Source organism: Corythoichthys intestinalis, chromosome 9 (assembly GCF_030265065.1).
Source record: "Corythoichthys intestinalis isolate RoL2023-P3 chromosome 9, ASM3026506v1, whole genome shotgun sequence".
Classification (NCBI taxonomy): Eukaryota; Metazoa; Chordata; class Actinopteri; order Syngnathiformes; family Syngnathidae; genus Corythoichthys; species Corythoichthys intestinalis.
In genome coordinates this window covers 29,756,745-29,781,041 of record NC_080403.1, presented here as the reverse complement: position 1 = coordinate 29,781,041, position 24,297 = coordinate 29,756,745, and the positions used below count along the sequence as shown (strand labels likewise).

Sequence of the window (24,297 nt, the reverse complement as noted above, 5' to 3'; positions counted from 1 at the left end):
CCAAAAACAAAACAAGAAAACGAAACCCTTCGTTTTATTCCTATTAAAATGATAATGATTAATATTTAAATTTGCAAACGATTACCTAATGTTCTAGTCTCACCCCCCCCCCCCCCCCCATCCCCCCTCCCCCATACGGCGCCCCTGGCTGTAGGATACTGGCTGCACACTAGGAATGAGACGACTCTCTCAAAGAATGTATGTACTCTAACATTAAAAAATATTTTAAAGTCTTGTAAAAGATGCACATGATTAACTCAGCCGTCATAAATTCATTGTAGCAAAATCAAAAGAGCACAGTCTTACGAACACAAAATTAAACTATTGAGTTCAGATTTGGTGGACTACTTTACTCCAAGTGGGTTAAACCCTCAGCTGTCACCTTCCAATTACTGGGCTGTCAGATCAAGACAGAGAACCTTCTACACCCAACTTCACACCTAGAGGCAATTTAGATTTTAGAGCCTTCAATGAAGCCTTTCTTGTGGGACTAAGTTAGACTATGGAGACAACCCACACACAAGCAGAGAGACAATAGACAAAAACTAAACTTAAAACACCTTTTTCACTGATGTTATTTCAAACTTTCACCTCAACCTGTGATGTAAGGAAGCTGTGCTAAACATGCAAAACTGCAGGAGAAAAGGTTATTCACATTCTCAACAATTCTTTTGCTTAAAGTCATGTACAGAGGGAAAAGAAAACCATATTCTCATTGAAAACGAAAGCAGTTGAATTATTAAGAGTATGCTTATTTTCATCAAGCACCATGTGAATGGAATATATTTACAGCTATTATCTCCCTCGAATCATGTTTCTTCTATCTTTTGTGTCTATGTGTATTTGAGTTTCCTTGGAAACACATATCAAATCTCGCTAAATTATTCAAGACGGTCTCTCAGGGTTCGATAAAAAGTGCTTCAAACAGTTCTTTTTCTAAAAATGAATGCAACTTTTTTGAGTTCTGTCTGTAGGGAGAATAGCATTTGACAAAAATGAATAAATCTGAAGCTACTCACTCTTTTTGCATTGTTTGTTTTCTATTATCTTTCCACTGCTAAGTGAATTTTCTAGTTTTAGGTCATGTAAATGGTAAATTTGCTCTAGCGAGCTGTAGCTTTGTGTTTTCAGAACCTAATCCCCATTGTATATGCTGATTCCATGGTGCCCCCCCCCCCCCATTTAAAACCCACTAGTAAAGCTTTGTTGTACAGTGTTTAGATTCTAATGTGAAACGAACACATTTTATCATGAGATTTAAAAACAAAGCACAACACTACATACAGAAAAACAATATTCTGATCTTATCGGAATATTGTACTATCTCAGTTGTGCTGTTATCACTGCTTATTTTCATGGCCAAAATGCCTATTTGTGACTTTATTGGCCTCCGCTAAAAAGTGAAGAAAAAAAATACTCCTCCAGTCAACTGATGCTATTAAAGGTTTTGTAACTACATGCACAAGACAATGCAGTGAACAGTTACTGCATCTGAATGACTGCTAGGTGAATCTGGAACTCTAAAACTCGCAGTTTCAATTGTATTCATTGAGTAATAATTGTGAATGACTGTGTATAACTTTATGAGTTATTCAAATGTTCTTGCTTTCTGGTTTGTCGCCCAGTTGAGCAGCTGCCTACCATCACTGACCAGTCGCCAAGCTCCCTCATTGCCTTCCCATTTGATGAAAGTTATTCCATGACATGTGAAGCCAAAGGAAATCCCGAGCCAGAGTGAGTAACACGTTTTACATCACTTCAGCTCGAAGGACAGAGAGGAACACAAACTTGATAGCAGCCAAATGAAAACAATAACACTTTGCCCACAGTGTGATAAATATTTACTGTGTTTCTCAGCACAAACACTGAGAAATGAAATGTGCACACTGCAATCTCAACTGATAGCATTGCCATTTCACTACTTTCTTTGTGTAGATTCAGATGGACGAAAAATGGCGAGGAATTTGATCCCTCTTTAGACCCCCGCCTGATGAAAGAAGAGGATTCTGGGACTTTTGTGATACCTAATAATGGGAACCTTACAGAGTACCAGGGAACCTATCTTTGTTATGCCTCAAACAAACTAGGGACTGCCACATCCAAGGAGATTGAATTTGTTGTTCCTCGTGAGTAATACGTATTTCATTCATGTACAGTATACTGCACCTGTGTCTGTCTGTGTGTGTGTGTGTGTGTGTGTGAGGGTGGTTGCTCTGTTCCAGCTCTTTTTGAATCAAGTAATTTCAGTACAGTCTTGTGTAACTATCATCTGGCCCATCCATTGTTTGTGAATTCAACAAAGTGACCTATTTGTGTGCAGTTTAAACAAATAATCCAACAGTAGTGAATGTTATCAGTTTGACAGGGGATATATTTTTTAAATTTAGATTTGACATTTAATTAAAAAGATGAAGGACTCATCACATTCTCAAAAGCTGCATGTGCATCAAAATGATTGACACACTCTCGGTCACACATTCTGTATCTTAGGTTTCAGATTGGCTGGTTCTTTTTGAACCAGGTCAGTTTCGGAGCCATACAGTGGGGCAAATAAGTTTTTAGTCAACCACCAATTGTGCAAGTTCTCCTACTTGAAAAGATTAGAGAGGCCTGTAATTGTCAACATGGGAAAACCTCAACCATGAGAGACAGAATGTGAAAAAAAAAAAACAGAAAATCACATTGTTTGATTTTTAAATAATTTATTTCCAAATTAAAGTGGAAAATAAGTATTTGGTGACCTACAAACAAGCAAGATTTCTGGCTGTCAAAGAGGTCTAACTTCTAACAACGTCTAATGAGGCTCCACTCTTTACCTTTATTAATGGCACCTGTTTTAACTCATTATCGGTATAAAACACACCTGTCCACAACCTCAGTCAGTCAGTCACACTCCAAACTCCACTATGGCCAAGACCAAAGAGCTGTCAAAGCACACCAGAGATAAAACTGTAGACCTGCACCAGGCTGGGAAGACTGAATCTGCAATAGGTAAAACGCTTGGTGTAAAGAAATCAACTGTGGGAGCAATTATTAGAAAATGGAAGACATACAAGACCACTGATAATCTCCATCAAGCTGGGGCTCCATGCAAGATCTCCCCACAGCTCCCCACATGCTGAAAGACCCAGCCACGTCTTATCTTCAATGCCCTTGCTGGTGGAAGGAGATTTTCACTCAAAATCTCTCGATACATGGACCCATTCATTCTTTACTTTACACAGATCAATCGTCCTGGTCTCTTTGCAGAAAAACAGCCCCAAAGCATGATGTTTCCACTCCCATACTTCACAGTGGGTATGGTGTTCTTCGGATGCAATTCAGTATTCTTTCTCCTCCAAACACGAGAACCTGTGTTTCTACCAAAAAGTTCTATTTTGGTTTCATCTGACCATAACACATTCTCCCAGTCCTTTTTCTGGAGCATCCAAATGCTCTCTAGCGAACCGCAGACGGGCCTGGACGTGTACTGGCTTCAGCAGGGGGACACGTCCGGCAGTGCAGGATTTGAGTCCCTGGTGGCGCATTGTGTTACTGATAGTAGCCTTTAATAGTGTGGTCCCAGCTCTCTGTAGGTCATTAACTACGTCCCCCTGTGTGTTTCTGGGATTTTTGCTCACCGTTCTTGTTATCATTTTGACGCCACGGGGTGAGATCTTGCATGGAGCCACAGATCGAGGGAGATTATCAGTGGTCTTGTATGTCTTCCGTTTTCTAATAATTGCTCCAACAGTTGATTTCTTTACACCACCGTTTTACCTATTGCAGATTCAGTCTTCCCAGCCTGGTGCAGGTCTACAATTTTGTCTCTGGTGTCCTTCGACAGCTCTTTGGTCTTGGCCATTGTGGAGTTTGGAGTGTGACTGACTGAGGTTGTGGACAGGTGTGTTTTATACCGATAATGAGTTAAAACAGGTGCCATTATTACAGGTAACGAGTGGAGCCTCGTTAGACCTCGTTAGAAGAAGTTAGACCTCTTTGACAGCCATAAATCTTGCTTGTTTGTAGGTGACCAAATACTTATTTTCCACTGTAATATGGAAATAAATTCTTTAAAAATCAAACAATGTGATTTTCTGTTTTTTTTTTTCCACATTATGTCTCTCATGGTTGAGGTTTACCCATATTGACAATTACAGGCCTCTCTAATCTTTTCATGTAGGAGAACTTGCACAATTGATGGTTGACTAAATATTTGTTTGCAACACTGTATCTATTTGTGTTCATAGTAAACACTTCAAAGTCCAAAGTTTAGAAAATTACACACAGTATTTTGTAATAGTCATATCTTTGGAAATGGGGTGGACTTGAAAAGTCCACAGCTAAAGGTTTCAACAAATGTGACACCATTTTACATACTGCAATATTTGTCTTACCCTTGTAGATGTCCCTAAGTTTCCAAAGGAAACACTTGATCCTGTTGTGGTTGAGGAAGGGCAGCCTTTTACTTTAAAATGTGACCCACCCAAAGGAATACCGCCTCTGCAGATCTATTGGATGACTATCAGTAAGTGATCCTCCACCCTAGCAGGCACTGCAAATGTTATCTCATAATTATTATGGCTCACAGTACTGTGTCCTCATATGGAAAGCTGTGTGCATAAATGTCACACGCTTAAGGTCCATGCATTGTAGATTGACATCAATGATATTTCAAGGATACTCAAATGGCTTTCCATACTCTTTTCAAGAGTGATTAGAAAAATATCTGTTGTCACTTATGCATATTTTGCACATTATGCTCAGACCTTCAACATATAGAACAAGACGAGAGAGTGTCTATGGGCTTGAATGGAGATCTGTACTTTTCTCATGCGGTGGAGAAGGACAGCAGAAGAGATTATTGCTGCTTTGCTGCTTTCCCAAGAATACGAACCATTGTTCAGAAGACAGCCATGTCAGTCATTGTCAAGACAAGTAGGTGTCACTCATTTCCTCCTAAGTCAGCATGATTTGTGTGGTGTGTATACATTCATATTCAAAATTATTCAGCCATATTTCTGCCATACTTATCTTTCATATTTATTTCCTTGATTCTCAGTGATCATATTTTTTGCACATATATATATATTTTTTTCATGTCATCCTCCTGCATTTCAGAAAAAGGTCATGGCATGAGTCCTGAAATTGGTGAGTTTTCATAGTATTTTGTCCTTTTTCGTGTTACATGTACAGGGGAGACGTATATGACAGCTGCAAGACTTGAAAATAAAATTAACACCTACCTATCTGTTATCTTTGATTTTTACCCCCATAAGCCAACGCTATCCTGCAGCGGAGACCCTTGCTTATGATGCCCTCTGGTGTCAAAACAGAGAAACATCTTGTCAGAGGAGAGGATTTAAGACTGGAATGCATTCCTGAGGGCTTGTAAGTATGAGTTATTCAATAAATCATATATGTCTATAAAACAAAAATGAAGTTATAATTTGACTGCAATTAAGTGTATTATTAACGTGAACCAAAGTATATTGTTTTTAGAGTATGGTCATCATTTCTCATGTATGCCTAATTTTCGGTTATTCTCCTGAAGTCCAACCCCACAGGTTGAATGGGTCAAAATGGGTCATAAGCTTCCAGTTAAAGCCAAAGTGGAAAGTCATGGAAAATTGCTAATTGTACCAAGTGTTGAGCAAGAAGACAGCGGAAAGTATATGTGCAAGGCTAAGAACAGACTTGGAGAAGTAGTCCACTACTTCACAATAAACATTGAAGGTAATTAAAATGCGCAATGATGATGTGGAAAATTTGCATTCCATCTGGAAAAAAAAAAACACTCTTCGTACTTAAAGTGATATAACACGGTTTAATAAAGTAACCAGATTAATTATTAGTAGTCATTTGTGCCAAATGTTATTAAAGACAATATATCTTAATATGTCTTTGGTAACACTTTACAATAAGGTCCCTTAATTAACATTAGTTAATGCATTTTTAAGTAACATTACAATAATTAATATAATTGCTTATCTAACATTTATTAGTATATTACCATGAGTTAAAGCATTAGCTAATGCATTAGTTAATGCATAACCAGACAGTAACTAATGGTTGGTTAGGGTTTATTAACGTAAGCATTTATTTATAATTCTAATTAGTTAAGGGACACATGTGCTACACTTTACAATAAGGGTCCAAAAAGCTTTCAGTAATGGTTAATAAAGGTTAAGTAATACTTATGAGGTAGATTCACATGAAATAATACCATACTTAAGGTTAGGTTAGCAGCACCCAAGGACTCACAGAGCAATGTTTCTCATTTTAAAATAACACAATCACTTAATGGTACCAGTATAGATTAACAACTATTTATAAATGCACTAATGTATATGTGAATTAATGTTAAGTAATGTATTCTATTTATTATATATTATAACCTAACCTTAAGTATGGTATTATTTCACGTGAATGTACCTCATAAGTCCGGTTATGCATTAACTAATGCAATAACTAATGTTAATTAATATATTACTAAATGTTAAATAAGGGATCATATGAATTATTGTAATGTTTCTTAAACATTAGTTATTGTCTTAAAATGCATTAACTAGTGCATTAACTTATTGCATTAACTCATGTTAATCAATATATTAATACATGTTAGAAAAGGGATTAAATGAATTATTGTCATGTTACTTAAAAATGAGTTGTCTAAAAATGCATTAACTAATGCTAATTAAGGGACCCTTATTGTAAAGTGTTACCATATCTTCTTATACTCAATAGGTTATATATATTTTGTTGCGAAGACTAAATATTTGATACCGTTATGATTGGACACAATTACTGGTAATTTTACATTTAGACATTTTGTTGTGACTAGTCAATGAAAATCCTATTCTCTGTCTTTCACTGTTAAGTTCAGAAAATAGTCTAATGCAGCATTTCCAAAGTCCGGCCCGGGGGCCAAATGTGGCCCATGGTCAGATTTCATCCGGCCCCCAGCCCCTGTCATAAAATCAATAACGTCACACAGACTTAATTGGTCAGCAGTACTGCTACCAGCCTATGAAGTAGCTTACACACTAAATGCTGCTCCTCATTTACCCATTAAAAGGCAGCAGCACTCTAAGCAACATTACCCCGTGTGACCCTTTACTTCCAATTTTCTAAAACAGTGACAATCAACAAAAAAAGTTGACTGCGACAGCCGACGCTTCAAGGATAGGTGGAAATAGGACTATTTCTTCACTTAAATACGCAACAACTGTGTCTGCCTCATTTGCAAAGAGACAGTTGCTGTTTTTAAAGAGTTCAATGTGAGGCGATATTACCAAACAAGACACGCTAACATGTATGATAACATTACAGGGAAGATAGGCAGCAAGAAATTGAAGCAACTTGAAGCTAGTTTAATTTCACAGCAGCATTATTTCGCAGAGTCGAAATAGAACGCCACAAAGGCTAATTGCGAGATTGTTGATATTATTAAGTAAAAAAAAAAAAAAAGGCAAATGTGACACACAGAATGGCCTGCTAAAATTTGCCTAAATATATTGTTCTACGTAAGGGACGTCAGCCAAGATCAGCCCCCCACATTTTTACCACACCAAATCTGGCCCCCTTTGCAAAAAGTTTGGACACCCCTGGTCTAATGTCTATAATGATAGAGAGGGCCTTTCAGGTACAATATAGTAAGGCTGCATAAACAAGTTTTGTAATAACAATATTATCTCTCAGTTTCCAAATATAACCTTTTTCTTTGCTGCCAAAGTAGCGCTTGTACTGAATGAAATGTATTCTAACTGTGCCTCTCTTCTCCCTTTGTAACTGTTTAATATCTGTGCTGCATTCTGTTGGATCAAAATCAACCTGATTGCGTGTCTTCCCAGAGCCTCCAGAGTGGGTGCTGGAGCCTGAGAGTCAGCTTAGTATGATTGGCTCCAATGTGCTCATCAAGTGCTCAGCGACAGGGACTCCCCAGCCAACTATAACTTGGAGAGTGAATGGTCTGCCTTTGCATGGTTAGTCCCACACGTCTTTTTGACAATTGCTGTGTGTTGGACCTAAATGAACTTGATTTACAAATCGTCAACCGTTATGAGTCACTCTTCTTTCACTTCCCGCAACTTGGTGCATGATGAAGTAAGGAGGAGGATGCTTAAAAGCTGCTTGGAATGGTAGTGAACTCTCAAAAGCTCAGCGGATGAGGGGAATCTACTTTGAAATAACTTGAGTTTGGTCCTGAGCTGTCACCAATTCTGAAGTCATCAAATTGAAATCTCTCTACTGGGATACAAAAATGATATCAAAAATGAAGTAAAAATATTTTGCACCGTGTTGCTACTATGATGGACTGTGGGAGTGATGTTGAAAGTGATACAATATAGGAGAGAAGATGATGTCATAATGTATATATTGTTAAATGTTTTTGACAGCATAAACAGGATGGTAGAGAGAAATTATTGAGATAAATGGAAAACATTCAACTATTTGTATGCTGATGTCAATATTGAGTTTAATTGTGCAATTATAAAGAAGTTTTCATTTATTAGGTGAAGACAAAATATTAGCAGGGGCATTCGCAATGTTATTAAAAACCATACTGAATAAGACATAAAGAATTTGAGAAGGGCCCTTATTATGCCCAAATAGTCCCGTTTATTCTCCTTTCTAAACAAAGTGCTGGTGTGTCGTTACTTAATATTAAATCTTATCTTGCAGAAGCCCCAGCAACAAACAGGAGAGTGTTTGATGACACCATCATTTTGCACAATGCCCAAGCATCAGACAGTGCAGTCTATCAGTGCCAAGCATCCAACAGACATGGTACCCTACTTGCTAATGCAAACATCATGGTTATGAGTAAGTAAATTTTACTTTACATAGCATGTTTTGTTTTAAGGTATTCTAGCTCAAATTCAGCTTGTAAAATTCAATTTGCAAGGTTTACCTTAACCTAATACCAGGGGTGAAAGTGGGCCAGAACGGTCATAAACACAGTTCCGGTATAAGATTCAGGTCAGGAATGCAGTTCTGGTATAAGATTCAAGGCCGGAACGCTGTTCCGGTACAAGGTGCTTTGATTCTAAAAATATGAAGGCAACTGTAAAAACGCTATGTAAAAAAAAAAAAAAAATGCTAAGCTGCCACACATGCATTTCATCTCCAAGAAGAAAACAATTTACCAACATAAGATTTACATACACAAGTGTTAATAACAAGCATAATAAAGTGCTTGTGTAGCGTAATCCGTTTCCACCGATATCTATTATTTATTTTATTCCACGGACGGCATGGAGGTTTCTCCAGGTGCTGCAGTTATCTGAGTCTGACGATGATGAGTCACCCCAATGCATGCAGCAAAGCAAAACGCCTGGACTCATTAATGTGATCAGCAAATATAGTTAGCTCTGATTGGTTCAAATGTGCATGTTTTCTGGAACAGCAAAAAAAAAAAAATTTGTTGAATTGATGTGACAAAAAAGGGCAATGCAACAGAAAATGGATCAAATCTTTAAGAGCAAGGAAAGAGTTGAAGAGGCTTATTTATCATATTTAGTTTTATTTGTTCTGATGGGGAGGTTCAGAACATCTTAGCTGTCAATGTGCAGTTTGGACTTATATTTTTCATTTATGTTAGGCTACTTATTCATTTCCTTATGATTTAAAAAGTCAGTGTTTGCGCAATCTTCAAAATATATTCCATTTCACTCAGCATAATATAAGTCATTTGTACTTATTTTTCTGAATGCATGTTACTTATATCTTTATTATTGAAAAAAAGGAAAGCACAAGTAGAAGTTTACGTTAACTTCAATTTTGATATACATCCTATGTTCTTAAGTAGTTAAAATTGAGATTTTGCATTTACTATGTGAGGAAATGAGGGGAAAATAAAAATTAGGAGATGGAGGTTGGGGTTATTGGTGTTTTTGTTTTATTTTACAAATCATTGAAAAAATTAAATTTTGAATGAAAATCAGTTTTTGTATGTGTTATAGAAATAACTGTGCCAAAACAGTTTTCTTTGCATTTCAGTAGTTTTAGGAGGTTTGACCCCCCCACCCCAAATGAAAATAAATAAACAAACAAAATTGCTGGCTCCGTGGCGATCTTCACGTCGGGGAGTTCCGGCAAGAAATTCTAGCCACTTTCATCCCTGCCTAATACACTATTGTATTAAATGCCAGGTTTGGCTTTAAGTCATTTTGAGATTGCTGAGTGATGTGCCTGCAGAGTTTATGCTGATTTTGGCATATGTCCATAATGTTGAAAGGAGCTCAGGGGAGGAGAGCTGTCCATGAGCCTCACTTCATTGCAGCTTTTAGCACTCCCAGAAGTACAACAAGTTATGTCCCTTGCCAGTTAAATGCTAAGAAGTTTTCGTCCATTCCACTGTTTATTAAAAGCATGCTGTCCCAGACAAAATTGTAGAAGTGCATATTAAACCCAATTTGCACTTAATTAGTGGACCTTTGTTAATTTGACAATTACTGCCCAACCTCTGTGTTAATTGCAGAGCATTCTCTTGGGATGACTAGTCTGTGTATTTGTCGATTTTACTGAAATTATGGTTGTCAAGGACACCCTAAAACAGCACCGCAAGAGGTGCATTTTGAACTGATTGTTCTTCAATCTGATGCCATGTCAGGTTCAAGTCTCTGTAACTGAATGACTTTTATGATTCACTTAGCGAAGCAACACCGAGGCTCTGTATCGGAGTAGATATTAAGCAACACAAATGTCAATACATACGTCACAAATTAATATTAACTGACCAACACATTTGATATATTCAGAGAATTGCTGTTCATCTGTCCTGGCTTGGCCCCTATGTCAAATTTTTAGAACCCATTTTTTTCCCATCATAAAAAAAACTTTTACCACCCCTGCTACAGTCTCTACGGACTCCACGGTGCTGCAGCTAAATGTCACAACTCATTTTGTTCACACCGTAGCGTTGGTCTCTTCACAAGCTCAGAGTGTTTGTTCTCATTCAAATCTACTCCTTTGCAGATCTCTCTCCAATGATTCTTACAAAGGAAGGGGAGGATTACTCTGCTGTGGAAGGAAGAGGAGTGACGATGCACTGCAACGTCTTCAGCTCTCCACCATCTACTATCACTTGGTGGGTGGACATGGCATGTTATTCTTTCTTTCAACAACAGGGAGCAGTAGATCACCGAATGCATACAGCATATGTGTTTAGAATCTTGCTTTCCAGTGTATTTTTATAGATTCCCATTTCATCTGTAGAATGTCATATTTGACCTTAATATAAAATTGATATAGCTGACAGAGACAAAGTGTGTGATTAAGAGCCACACCAATGGCTACGCTATTTACAATCATAAAATCTGCACTTTCATATCATCATGTCTTCATATCACAAAGAACATACATTTTTAGTTCACAAAAATATTTGTGCCTTAATCATGCACAGTGCAATAGACCATTAGAGTAAGTGATGACAGATAGTGGCCAAATACATATATCAGTGTGATTTTAAATTAAAATAATTAAAGAAATGTTGCCTCAAGATCAGTTCCACAGAATGTTGTGAAATTGACAAGCCAGGTATTTACCGTATTGGCCCGAATATAAGACGACCCCGATTATAAGACGACCCCCTCTTTTTCAAGACTCAAGTTTGAAAAAAGACTTTTTGAACACCAAATTAATTTTTATACAGAAACGACCACGGAAAGCTTTTCTCTGACTGTGAGCATTTTTTAGGCGATCTTTTTGAGCTCTCCATCTCCGTACATTACACTCTGTGACACCATATTTCACAGCCGCTTTGCAGTTGTTTGAAGACACCGCCTCATTTATCACCATCAACTTGAAGTTTGCGTCATAACTTCTCCTCAGCTGCCGGTGTTCTGCCAAAATATGCTACATCGGCGAAACGTGCTACATTAGTCGAATTTGACACCTAAATTACTACCGTGCGCTCTAAACTTGTTTTGTTTAGATGCATACAGGAATAACGTACTAAAGAAATGCCTGCAGAAAATACTTAAATGTAGTTATATCAAATAAGGACGGTTTAAATACGCTACGTGACTAATGTGGTCAACTGCTTCAAAGCTAACACAAAAAAACACAATGGTTAAAAGTATGAGAGGGTAATACATGCAAAAAGTATCTTTGAGGCTGTGAAAAGGTTCTAAATAACTAAATAAAAACAAAAATAGTGAGTACTCACCGCTTCCAACCGATGTGCGCATGCGTGTGAATGCATACGCAAGCGCCCTGAGCATTGTGTAGGACGTTTCGCCGCGTAGTAAGGAATGGCCGAACACCTGTTAATCTGGCCAATCTTCGACCCACTTTTCTCCAAAGTGTCGCGAAGTTTCTCCATTTTTGGTTATCTCTTCTATTACCGGTATTTTCTTCTCTTTTCCTTCTTACCACTTTCTTCTTCGTGTCAGGGGTTCGCTTTGGCCGCCCGAGTCGCGTTCAGCATTCGATTCATTGATGACTGGCGCCATCCAGCGTCGTGAATGGGTATATGTCTAGGCCGCAGTTTTTTTTTTTTTTTTTTTTTTTTTTTTTAGGCCGCAGTTATAAGACGACCTCCTCTTTTTCAATCTTATTTCAGTGCAAAAAACATCGTCTTATATTCGGGCCAATACGGTAATTGTCTATATTGTTCACAGGAACAAAGATGATTCCTCTCAATCTTTGGTGGGTCCAAGATATACTGTCCATGACAATGGATCATTGGAGATCTACACTACAGAAAAAGAAGATACAGGACAATATACATGTTATGCCAAAAATACAGAGGGATCATCTGCCATTGAAGCTTCACTTTATGTAAAAGGTATAGTATGTTGTACAGTTGTACCTGATGCATTTGTATTATCACTTGTGCCCTCCTCTTGAAGGAAACTAGTGTCCTGCTTTTACAGATCCTACAAGAATAACAGTTGCCCCAGAAGACCAGCAGATCCTAATAGGCACCACAGCCCAGCTCTCATGCCTGGCAGAATACGACAAGTCCTTCAGCAACGACTTTGAGCTCCTGTGGGAAAAAGACGATATGGACATAGGTTACAATTATACAGAGAATTCAAGGTAAGGTATGCTGCTGGGACTTTTGCATTGTATTATGGACCTAGTGTATTCCCAGCTGGAAAGTCATTTTAGTGCTGTATTTGGTCAATCAATATTATGTCTCCATCTTCTTGTCAACAGATACTTTGTGGAGGATGGTATCCTTCAAATATTCAATGTAAGCCACAGGGATCAGGGTGTGTACACATGTGTGGGTAGAACTCCAGTGGATCAGGACAGTGCCTCTGCATTGCTCATGGTTTTAGGTGAGCTAACATTGAAATACTATTTCAGATCCAGTCCGTATCAGACACTGATAAAACATGAATGTATGACATTTGAGAGCAGATCAATATGTTACCAAATCAAAACAGCAAAGCACGACCTTAAATGAGACCCACTACTTTGCTACATAACATAAATAAGCAATATTTTTGACATCATCAAAAGCCAATTCGGTGAAGCAGGCTACTCTATGTACACCTTATCAGGATTGTCATGATTTGATGTGAAGTTGTTCCCTCGACCTTCTTTCCTACTGTGATTGATGTGTAAGTGATTTTTTTTCCATGGCTATGTCATGATTTTCAGATGTCCCTGATGCACCTCAGCACTTGGTACTGTCAGAACACAAGACTAAAAGTGTGAAACTGAAATGGACCCCAGGGAATGATCACAACAGCTCTACCACAGGTAAAAAGAACAACTATGCTGCAGTCTGGTGTTCATAAAGACATGCATATTTTTCGTTTTAATTCAGTGCATGTGTTATGTTTACCACAATACACAACATATATTAATTATTGATCCAGTCAAGCATGAATTGTGATCTGTGTCTCTGTGGAGTCTACAAGCCCAGAGCAGAAAGCGGGAAAAGCTCTGCACAGCCTGTGGTTAGATAAGCAATTCTTTGGCAAGAACCATAGCAGTCAGGGGCTGATTGTCTCTCTGCTTTTCAACAGAGTTTATTATTCAATACGAGGAGAGCCAGTGGGAGCCTGGAAATTGGAAGGAGCTGCTCAGGGTACCTGGGAATCACATTTCGTCCATCCTCAAACTCCACGGTCATGTCGACTATCGTTTCCGTGTGGCTGCTGTTAACAGTGTTGGGAGGGGTCCTCCCAGTGAGCCCACAGAGAGATACAAAACCCCTCCAACAGGTCTAATGCATCCTATGTGTATTGTTTATTATGTTTTATACTTTTTGGATAAGGAGCCTGAGGCCACTAAAGCTGCCAACACTGTGCTCTGTGTGAACTTCACACAGTCTAAGAGCTGTGACATAATTGATTCCACTCTTGTTGAGAATCTTCTTTTGTGTGCCTATTTGAATTGAGATTTCTTTCACACTAGCAATTCTGACCGAATCTATACTCATTGCACAGCTCCTGACAAGAACCCGGAAAATATCAAAATTGAAGGTACTTTGCCACATGAAATGGACATCAACTGGGAGGTAATAAAATGTTTTATTTATTTATTTATTTATTTTTGTGATTGTTAACATTACTTCACAGAAAAATTTGTTGCTTGGACAAACTGAATCACCACTAAGGTTTTAATTAAAAATAAATAAATAATTGTGAATTGTTTTATTTACATTTTAAAGTGCGTATCAGAGGATAAAAAAGCCATAAATAGCATTATTATGTGAGTTAGAATCATATTTTAAGACGATTCGACTATATACAACATTTTGGTAAAGCGGAGATGACGAGAAATTAGTGTATAAATCCGCCATCTAGCCACGCCTACCATTATAGGGCTGTAGTGTCCCCAACAGGTGGATTACGTCAGTGGGAGGATGGTTTCATCTGATTTAGTATGCAGCCCATTGAGGGGGAATTATTCATAACGAGGAAAATGTGACGAAGAGAGCAGCAAAATGTCATTGTTTCAGTCTCTCTACTTCAATATTTTTAAAGGATATTCTTTTTATCTTAGTATTTTTCCCCAATTGCTAGATAAATGGTATGGTCATGACAAATAACAATCTTGTGCTGAATGGAATATGAAATAATAAAGATGCATTTATTCAGTACGACATGGCAAAATTACTCCAAAATGGTAAAAACTGTCGACTTCACCTTTACTGTCGCACCTCCCGATCGCTATATTATGCCGTCGTAGTAAGTCAGGCTTTTGACATTTCCCTGCCCCCTGGCTTCGGAGAATGTAAACAAACCAAGAGGCGTGACAGCTAGCCGGCATGCTAACCATAACCGAGTGACGTCTCAAAGTCTTAGTTTCGCTTTCGAAGCGAAAAATCACACTCAAAAAAATCAAACTAGCCCGGATCATATCACACTGCCGTGGGATCGTCGATTGTCTTCGCCGATCAGCAACCCGCCCGGCGGAGAGCAAGTTACAGCTCATTCCCCTGCTACTACGGACAGGAGAGCTCGCCGGGGAAGCAGCTGGAGAGTACCGCCGGACAAACCCGCCGACGTCGGAGGAACGTGTAGCTGCCACATGGTCAACACGAATATAATGAAAAATATTGCTTTACTACACGGCGACGACATAAACAAAGAGCGGCGCGCAGTTGTTGTGCAGCTAACATGACAGACAGAGGAGGTCTTTTCTACCTGCCCATCCATGATGAAACATAATAGTCCTTTATTTAAAAAAAAGTTTGTAGTGTTACTTTGTAATTGCTGTATTCGCTGACATTTTTAACACAAAGTTGCAATTTCTGATGGGGTTGACAATATGACAGAACATCGGGCACATGAAGAGGGCAATAAACCGAGTAAAGTGCTCTCCCGGCGGGGGGATGACAAGCCGCCGGTGTCGTCGGCCGAGTCGACAAGGAGCATGTCAGCCAGAAAAAACAAGCCAACTACGTATTAAAATGATCCCAGTATTTGACATAACACAAAACACGATGTTTACTCACTGCCTCGTAAGTCCAGTGGTCCCACAGTAGTAGGGCTTGTTTTGGCCAATATCCACCGGTGAATTTGCTCCGTGGTGCAGCAATTTTTTTCTGCAGCCGTTTGGCTGGCGTGATGCAAAAAATAAACAAATTAATCCGCAAAATCAGCTGAATCCTTAGTCCTTCTCATACAGCAGTACGGCTGGACAGTGAAGAGGACTCCTTCTACCGTAGACGTCACAGCGTCCTCTTTCTCAACTTGAGACTGGAGCCGGAAGTCACTCATTTTCATGGCGCGGGATTAAAAAAACGAAGTAAATATAGTGATCGCGTCCACACACATCCAAGCGGTCCATTTCATTAAGGAGCATAAAATACCGCGGAAAATACGAAAAAAAAAAAAAAAAAACATGCTTTTTGCTGTCGTAGGCACTTTAATCTTCATGCAAATCTTTTGAAACTCACATGTACCATTGTTGAATACAGTATCTCATGCTTTTCTTGCAGACTGTTCACCACTAATAATATTATTTTCTAACCAGATTATATACATTTAAAAAAAGCTCCATGAAAGCAGGATAATCTGCCCCCTGTTTTAATAGATCGTAAGATTAAAAAAACACTACTAATCCCCAGTATTGGATTGTCATTTTATTGAAATGGAAGATGTGCCATTGTGAGACAAAGAAAGACAACCATCGTTCTGTACAATCCAAGTGTAAAACCGTTGTCTCTTTTGCTTTCCTCTATATCTAGCCACTGTTGCCAATTGAACACAATGCGCCAGGTCTTGAGTACAAAGTAAGCTACAGACGTCAGGACTTGGAGGAGGACTGGAAGGAACAAATCGTGAAGAGACACTCATTTGTGGTAAAGAAAACACCCACATTTGTGCCCTATGAGATTAAGATCCAAGCAAAGAACAACCAGGGTTGGGGCCCAGAGCCAAAGGTTGTGACTGGATACTCTGGTGAAGATTGTGAGTATCCACTCTTTTAATTTGATTTGAAACTTGTACTAATTAGTTTTTTACTCTTCACAGCCAGCTATAGCTCATGTGGAGCTACTGAATGGGAGAAAATCAATAATGTTTAAGGAGATTGGCTTTAAATTGTTTTGGTTTTACTGTTTATTTTGATTTCTCACAGCTGCAAACTGAAACTTTTTTTCTCCATCTCATCTCTTTCAATTTTAAACAATTTTAGGGAGAGCTATTCATGAACCTAGCACCCACCACCCACCCTTCAATTTAAAAAATTATAATAAAGTTAAAAAAAAAAAACTTTCATAAATGTTTCTTTGTATAAAATATGGGCATTGTAACATATATTGCTTAACAACTTCATCAAAAAGTAAGTATGGATTTTAAATATGGTACTTTTCAACATAGTATTTATGGTGAGAGATTGTCTGAAATTACCATTTCGATGACAATTTTCTGACATTACCAATGCTGTCTTTGATAGTATGAGTAAGTACTGGAAAAACGGCAACAACAATAAAGCCACTTTTTATTTATTTATGGGGAAGGGGGGGGGGGGTGTTATTCATGTTATTCACTTGTAAAATCAAAACACATTTGTCATAAAACCTATGACAAAGCAAAATGTTCATAATTACTGTACTGGTATATACAGTACCTCTATATACACTGCTTGCCAAAGGTATTGGTACCCCTGCAATTCTGTCTGATAATGCTCAATTTCCTGGAGAAAATTATTTAAATCACAAACGCTTTGGTAGTAATATCATCATTTATTTTGCTTGCAAAGAAAAAATACAAAAAGAGGGTGGGAAAAAAATTTAATCATTATCATTTTACACAAAACTCCAAAAAATGGGCCGGACAAAAGTATTGGCACCCTTTGAAAAATCATGTGATGCTTCTCTAATTTGTGTAATTAACAGCACCTGTTACTTACCTGTCGCACATAACAGGTAGTGGCAATAACTAAATCACACTTGCAGCCAGTAAAATGGATTAAAGTTGACTCAACCCCTGTCCTATGTCCTTGTGTGTACCACATCAAGCATTAAGAAAGAAGACCAAAGAACTGAATGTGCACTTGAGAAGCAAACTTGTGAGGAAGCATGGGCAATCTCAAGGCTTCAAGTCTTTCTCCAAAGACCTGAATGTTCCTGTGTCTACTGTGCGCAGTGTCATCAATAAAAAATTGAGGAGAGATTTCAACGAAATATTTTACGGATGGTAGATAAAGAACCTCGACTAACATCCAAACAAGTTCCAGCTGTCCAGCAGACCGAGGGTACAACAGTGTCAACCCGTCCTATCCGTCGGCGTCTGAATGAAAAGGGACTCTATGGTATGATACCCAGGAAGACCCCACTTCTGACCCAGAGACATAAAAACGCTAGGTTGGAGTTTGCCAAATTTTACCTGAGAAAGCCAAAAATGTTTTGGAAGAATTTTCTCTGGTCAGATTAGACAAAAGTAGAGCTTTTTTGGAAAAGGCAACCGAAAAAAAAAACGAGGCCTTCAAAGAAAAGAACAAGGTCCCCACAGTGAAACATGGCGGAGGTTCCCTGATGTGTTGGGGTTGCTCTGCTGCCTCTGGCACTGGACTGCTTGACCGTATGCATGGTATTATGAAGTCTGAAGACGACCAACAAATTTTGCAGCATAATGTAGGGCCCATTGTGAGAAAGCTGGGTCTCCCTCAGAGGTCATGGGTCTTCCAGCAGGACAATGACTCAAAAAGCACTAGAAATAGGTTTGCGAGAAAGCACTGGAGACTTATAACGTGACCAGCAATGTCCAGACTTGAATCCTATAGAATACCTGTGGAGAGATTTGAAAATGGCAGCTTGGAGAAGGCACCCTTCAAATCTCTGAGACCTGGAGCAGTTGGACAAAGAAGAATGGTCTAAAATTCCAGCAGAGCATTGTAAGAAACTCAGTGATGAATACCGGAAGCAGTTGTTCACACTTATTTTGTCTAAAGTTTGTGCTACCAAGGCTGAGGGTGCCAATACTTTTGTCCAGCCCATTTTCGGAGTGTTGTGTAAAATGATAACCATTTAATTTTTCTCTCTCTCTCTTTTGTATTTTTTCATTGCAAGCAAAATACATGAAGATATTACCACCAAAGCATTTGTAATTGCAATCATTTTCTGGGAGAAATTGAGCATTATCTGACAGAATTGCAGGGGTGCCAATACTTTTGGCCAGCAGTGTATACAGTACAATAAAGCCTTTGTATTTATGACTTCAAATGTTTGAATTATTCAATATAAAATACTAAAATTCAAGGTACTTTATTCTTATTGTACAAGAGATTTGTGTTTAAAAAAAAAAAAAATGCATGAAATATTAGTTTCTGAGGTCACCATACGCTGCTCAAACTGGCATTTTGATTATTTTTCTTAGTTTGTTCTATCTTAAAAGTTGCAAGGATTTTAACCTAATCAATTTCCACCCTCTGAGAGCTATTCTTTCCTCACTGACATAAACTCATATGGTTTGTAGATATTGAACAGTCAATTTTAGAGTCACCAGTATGTTTGTGATCTATTGTTTTAATATAAAAAGAAAGGATGAGAAAGAGAAGATTAGATATAAATGTGTTTTATTTCATCTTCACTATAGTAACCTACCTTTATGCAGTAGCATTCAGCTTTTAACATTTCGTATACCGCAGATATTTGAGTACAAGTTTGCCTTTTAAGGTTATAGGATTTTTACTTTTTTGAAGTAAAGCAACGTTGCATCTTTGTGTTCAGCTTTCTTTTGGACTTGTCCCCAGGAGACCAGCACAGGTCACGACCTCTAGATAGATGATAAATTGTCTTTTATGTTACTTACACACACACCACTCTTACTGATGGTAGAGCCCCTCGATCCTTGCAGTTGTGTGTATTCCCAGTAAAGGTGCGCGTACCTGTATTGTTTGATTTTCATATGTGAGGTACAGTAGCTATTCATATTAACAGGTTTTTGGCACAATAGCTGTTTGTGTTGTGAGTAGTAGCTCCCCTTGTCCTATATTCATACAGCATCTTAAATGGTACAATCCATTGTGTTTGCTTTTGCAGTTCCGTCAGCTGCACCTGAGGATGTAGCTGTGGTGGTGATGAACAGCTCAGTGGTCAAGGTCAGCTGGACTCGTGTAAACAAGGACAAGTTGCATGGACATCTGGGAGGCTACAGGGTAATGCGTCAAAACAGACCCTTGTTTTTAGCCATAGTTTAAAATGTTGACCCTGAGCTGCTCTAAACGTTTCATGCTTTCATTCTTCTATCTCCTGAAATTTTAACTTTCTCTACTTCATACCCACCACAACATTATTTTACACATACATACAGTACAGATAAAGGGACAGTGGTGTTGAATATTTACCAATGTACTCAGAAACTCTTTCTTTGTGTAGATAAACTGGTGGCGTCTCCGAAGTCTGGTGGATTTGAAGAAAAGCCATGGAGAAAAACACACACTAACATTACCGGGTGACCGCAACCATGCCGTCATACCAAGACTACAACCCTTTTCCGAGTACAGTCTCATCGTCATGACCTTTAATGGTCGCGGCAATGGTCCTGGCAGCCATCCTGTTAATTTCAAAACCCCAGAGGGAGGTAAGATTGCAGAAAAAAAAACTTGGAGTACTGTACTGTATATTGAAATACAACTTGTGAACACAATACCAAATGAAAAAACAAAGAAAATTACTTTGCATAATTCAACTACTGACTGTATTTATCATCTTGTTTTTTTACCCTGCAGTCCCGGAAAAAAATCCTGTTTTCAGGATCACAGATACACAGAGGCATGCTGTCTCTCTGGCTTGGGCCCCACCTTCAGAGCCAAATGGGATTCTGACAGGATATCTTTTAGAGTATCAGCTAAGTATGTATCAATTCTCATTATATTAAGTGACCTAGATTTAAACTTACCACAAGAAAATATTGTATTTTCCCTTTGATTAATAATGTTACAGTCCTTGGGCTATTTGCATTCTTTTAAGAAGGAGGCAATTAACATAACAAATGTGCAATTTTGGGAAACTGTACCACTGCATTAGAAAATCTTTCTTGTCATCCACCATATATCCTCCAATATTTGCAGCACTTTCTGTGTATTGTCTTTTAGCACATGATCACTATCACAGATATCAAACCATTCTGCTGGATAAATGGGGCAAAGTTCAAAATGAGTTCATAATGTGTGTACAGGAAACATGTCAAGGTTAATGTCTGGTTGCCCGTGTGTCATGATCATTTCTTGATTCATGCAGAGCAAGTTTACTATGTCATAATCTGTTAGGGTTAGTGGTAGTGTTACTGACCCTGTTCCTTTGGCAGGTGCCATCACCACTCAAGTCTCAATGGGATTCAATCACTAAACACATTCTGTTTGTTGACACACACGGCTCTTCTCAAACAAAAATAAATTTTAAGCTGAGGAGTAACCCCAGCATCATCTTATTGCCGCATTTCCTGGCTAATTGAGTTTGATTTGGCAGCTGGAGAAGAGGGCCAAATGTCACAGTGTATTTCAGGAAGGGACACTTTCAGTGTGCCACGGCGATAAAGCTGATGGACTCATTGAAGTGTGACTATTTTAAAGTCCCCTTGAAGTTGGCCATGTGTAAAAAGTTGGGAGTAATGCAACCAGCTGCCAAGGAACCATCAGTGGCACAAGTGAAATTTCAAGCTGAGGAGCAGCTGTTACAGGGCTACACCCACCTGCTTGCCATCCTTTAATAGGTTTACATCTGACAAGTTTCAATGGCAAGTCTGCTAGAATAGCATTTTATATGTGGAACTCTTAGCGTCTCTCAATTGTTACATATGAGATGCAACAGAGTAATTGAGCATGTATCAATTGTGCCACTATGACACTGACGAAAGAAATTGTACTTTTTTGTTATTATAAGGCTCACCAAACGTATACAGTAATGAAGCTAATTTTTTCTGCCTCTCAGAGCAGTTTTGACATACCGTATTTTTCTGATTATAAGTCGCACCTGAGTATAAGTCGCTCCAGCCATAAAATGCCCAACGAAGAGGAAAAAAACATATATGCCGCACCGGAGTATAAGTCGCATTTTTGGGGGGAAATTTACTTGATAAAATCCAATACATAGAACAGATATGAAAGGCAATTTAATATAAATATACAATAGAGAACAACATGCTGAATAAGTGTGCAGTATGATAATGTTACATGATGCATGAACAACGAAATGCAAATATACTGTCCTCACCAGGAAGCTAGGGCTCGGTCCTGGCTATACAGCGAGCTAAACTCCCAAATGACGATGCTGGACGTCCATATTATTTGCTGACTTTATTTTGGCTGTCGTTATGACAACATCATTTGAAGAGTGAAACTAAAAATAAAAATAATACAAATCAATTTCGTCCTAGATACCAAACAGTTTCGCATCAACGTAAATAAATGATGATTAACTGCTATTACAGCAATGACACATCGGTTAGCATGTGTTCGCTAGCATTAGCACATCGTTTGAACAACAACGCAACTGGCTGTAAGTGTCCGATCGCTGGAAAACACACAACAACAACAGAAAAGATGATACACACAGCCATTGCCTCTGTAGAGATATTTTACAAGCATAAACAATGAACGTAGGTTAGCAGCCATGTTTCTCTCTCTCTCTCTCTCTCTCTCTCTCTCTCTCTCTCTCTCACCCACTCGCCGTAGCTGTCCATCCTCTTCTGGCGTGTGAGCGCTCTTCTTCGCGTAAACAAGTGCGAGTGCGCCCCCACTTGGGCGTGAAAGTGCCACAAACTAAAAGCATGCATTTCAATATAAAAATGTCAATAATACGATTGAACACACATTGCCAAAGGCAGAACGCAAACGTGGCCATAGCTATTAAGAGTTATTCAGATAACTATAGCATAAAGAACATGCTAACAAGTTTACCAAACCATCAGTGTCACTCCAAAACACCAAAATAACATGTGAAATGATATCATAATGTGATAATAATTTCACACATAAGTCCCTCCTGAGTACAAGTCACACCGCCAGCCAAACTATGAAAAAAACTGCGACTTATAGTTCGAAAAATACGGTAATCAAATAGACAAAGAAATATTCACTTTCTAATAAAACTGAATCCAACATAACGGGTAAAAATTACAAATTTACAAAAAGGGGAGACAGTAAAAGTCAGATACGCACTTGGTTGCTATTATGTCACCGAAATGTACACACAAAATTTTGTAAAAAATAAAAAATAAAAAAAAAAAACAATTAAAAAAAAAAGGAAGCAAAAGAGCATTAGGCAGTGTGACTGCATATTTTGCATATTGTAGTTAAAAGGATAGGTGTTACATTACTTATGTTCTAAGTATATGTATTCTTATTTTGAGTGACCTTGGTTCAAATTAATTCTGTTGCTACCATAAGACTTATTAGAGGATGTGAGCGTAATTTGCGATCTCAACATATGTATGTCCGTGTTTCAAAGAAACCCATTATATTGAGTCGGACCAAAGAATTTTCACTGTTTTTGTTGCTTTCCACTAGAGAGAAGTGCTCTCAAAAGGTCGCCTTAGCAACTGCAGCACTTCTAAATGCCACCTGCCTACCTGCAAGGCTAGTTTACATACTGTATGAAATCACGTTACTAAAAAGACCTGAGTTCATTCTTTTGTAAGCAATCAGACATTTGTTGTGCTCCATTTACAACTGATTCAGTCAAAAATTCAGTGCCCCAAATAATCACATTCGTTCATTTAGTATTCACAAAGGCATTATAATCACTGGACCAAACATTGCACCTAGGAGGAAAAGTGGCATGCATATAATACAATGCCAATGTCAAGAAGTCCTTCTAAAATCCGGTATAAAAATAATAATAATAATAAACCATGATAATCAGCAGCTTTTATTTTCATTTATAATTTCCAAATCTAAAAATTGTTGTACATTTGAACAATAACAAATGTATAAAAAGTCATTTCTAGAACTGTTTTTCTTTTTTTTTTTTTTTTTTTTTTTAAAGTAGGACATTAAGTATTTTATGATTCATCAGTAAATTCCATTTCAGAATGTAACTTTTTTTTCCAACTTAATCATTGACTGCAGTTAACAACACAGAGGAAGTCGGACAACTGCAGTCTATTGACATCAGCAAACCCGACACGACCAAATGGACTCTGCGGGACTTGGAGCCTTTAAGCAAATACAAGTTCCACTTGCGTTCTTGCACCACAGTAGGCTGTGGACCCATTATCAGTGAAGAAAGCACAACCACCCTTGAAGCAAGTGAGTAATGGTGGGAAGCAACACAGTTTATACTGGATTGAATAAGATGTTATGCATTGGTCTTACACACTGAGGCAACAACAACATTAGAGTTATGGCACAGAAATGGTTCAGTATAATCCTAGCTTAGTGAGGTGCGAAACAAAGCCATTT

General features: G+C 38.3%; 1 protein-coding gene across 8 annotated transcripts in view; it reads left to right on the top strand.

Moving 5' to 3' along the window:
- Positions 1-24,297, top strand: part of chl1b (cell adhesion molecule L1-like b) — a 103,290-nt gene that overhangs the window by 65,228 nt on the left and 13,765 nt on the right. For 4 of the 8 annotated variants that reach the window (XM_057845831.1, XM_057845832.1, XM_057845836.1 and 1 more), the window contains exons 3-24: positions 1,626-1,734; positions 1,936-2,126; positions 4,385-4,507; positions 4,747-4,917; positions 5,101-5,130; positions 5,259-5,370; positions 5,534-5,715; positions 7,833-7,964; positions 8,665-8,805; positions 10,960-11,071; positions 12,606-12,772; positions 12,861-13,026; positions 13,147-13,271; positions 13,597-13,698; positions 13,968-14,165; positions 14,391-14,461; positions 16,640-16,862; positions 19,625-19,660; positions 19,937-20,052; positions 20,273-20,477; positions 20,626-20,748; positions 23,965-24,144. In XM_057845831.1, coding sequence (XP_057701814.1) covers positions 1,626-1,734; positions 1,936-2,126; positions 4,385-4,507; positions 4,747-4,917; positions 5,101-5,130; positions 5,259-5,370; positions 5,534-5,715; positions 7,833-7,964; positions 8,665-8,805; positions 10,960-11,071; positions 12,606-12,772; positions 12,861-13,026; positions 13,147-13,271; positions 13,597-13,698; positions 13,968-14,165; positions 14,391-14,461; positions 16,640-16,862; positions 19,625-19,660; positions 19,937-20,052; positions 20,273-20,477; positions 20,626-20,748; positions 23,965-24,144 — 3,015 coding nt within the window. The remainder of the gene's footprint in view (positions 1-1,625; positions 1,735-1,935; positions 2,127-4,384; positions 4,508-4,746; positions 4,918-5,100; positions 5,131-5,258; positions 5,371-5,533; positions 5,716-7,832; positions 7,965-8,664; positions 8,806-10,959; positions 11,072-12,605; positions 12,773-12,860; positions 13,027-13,146; positions 13,272-13,596; positions 13,699-13,967; positions 14,166-14,390; positions 14,462-16,639; positions 16,863-19,624; positions 19,661-19,936; positions 20,053-20,272; positions 20,478-20,625; positions 20,749-23,964; positions 24,145-24,297) is intronic. The other 4 variants (XM_057845834.1, XM_057845837.1, XM_057845833.1 and 1 more) reach the window with 3 other exon arrangements.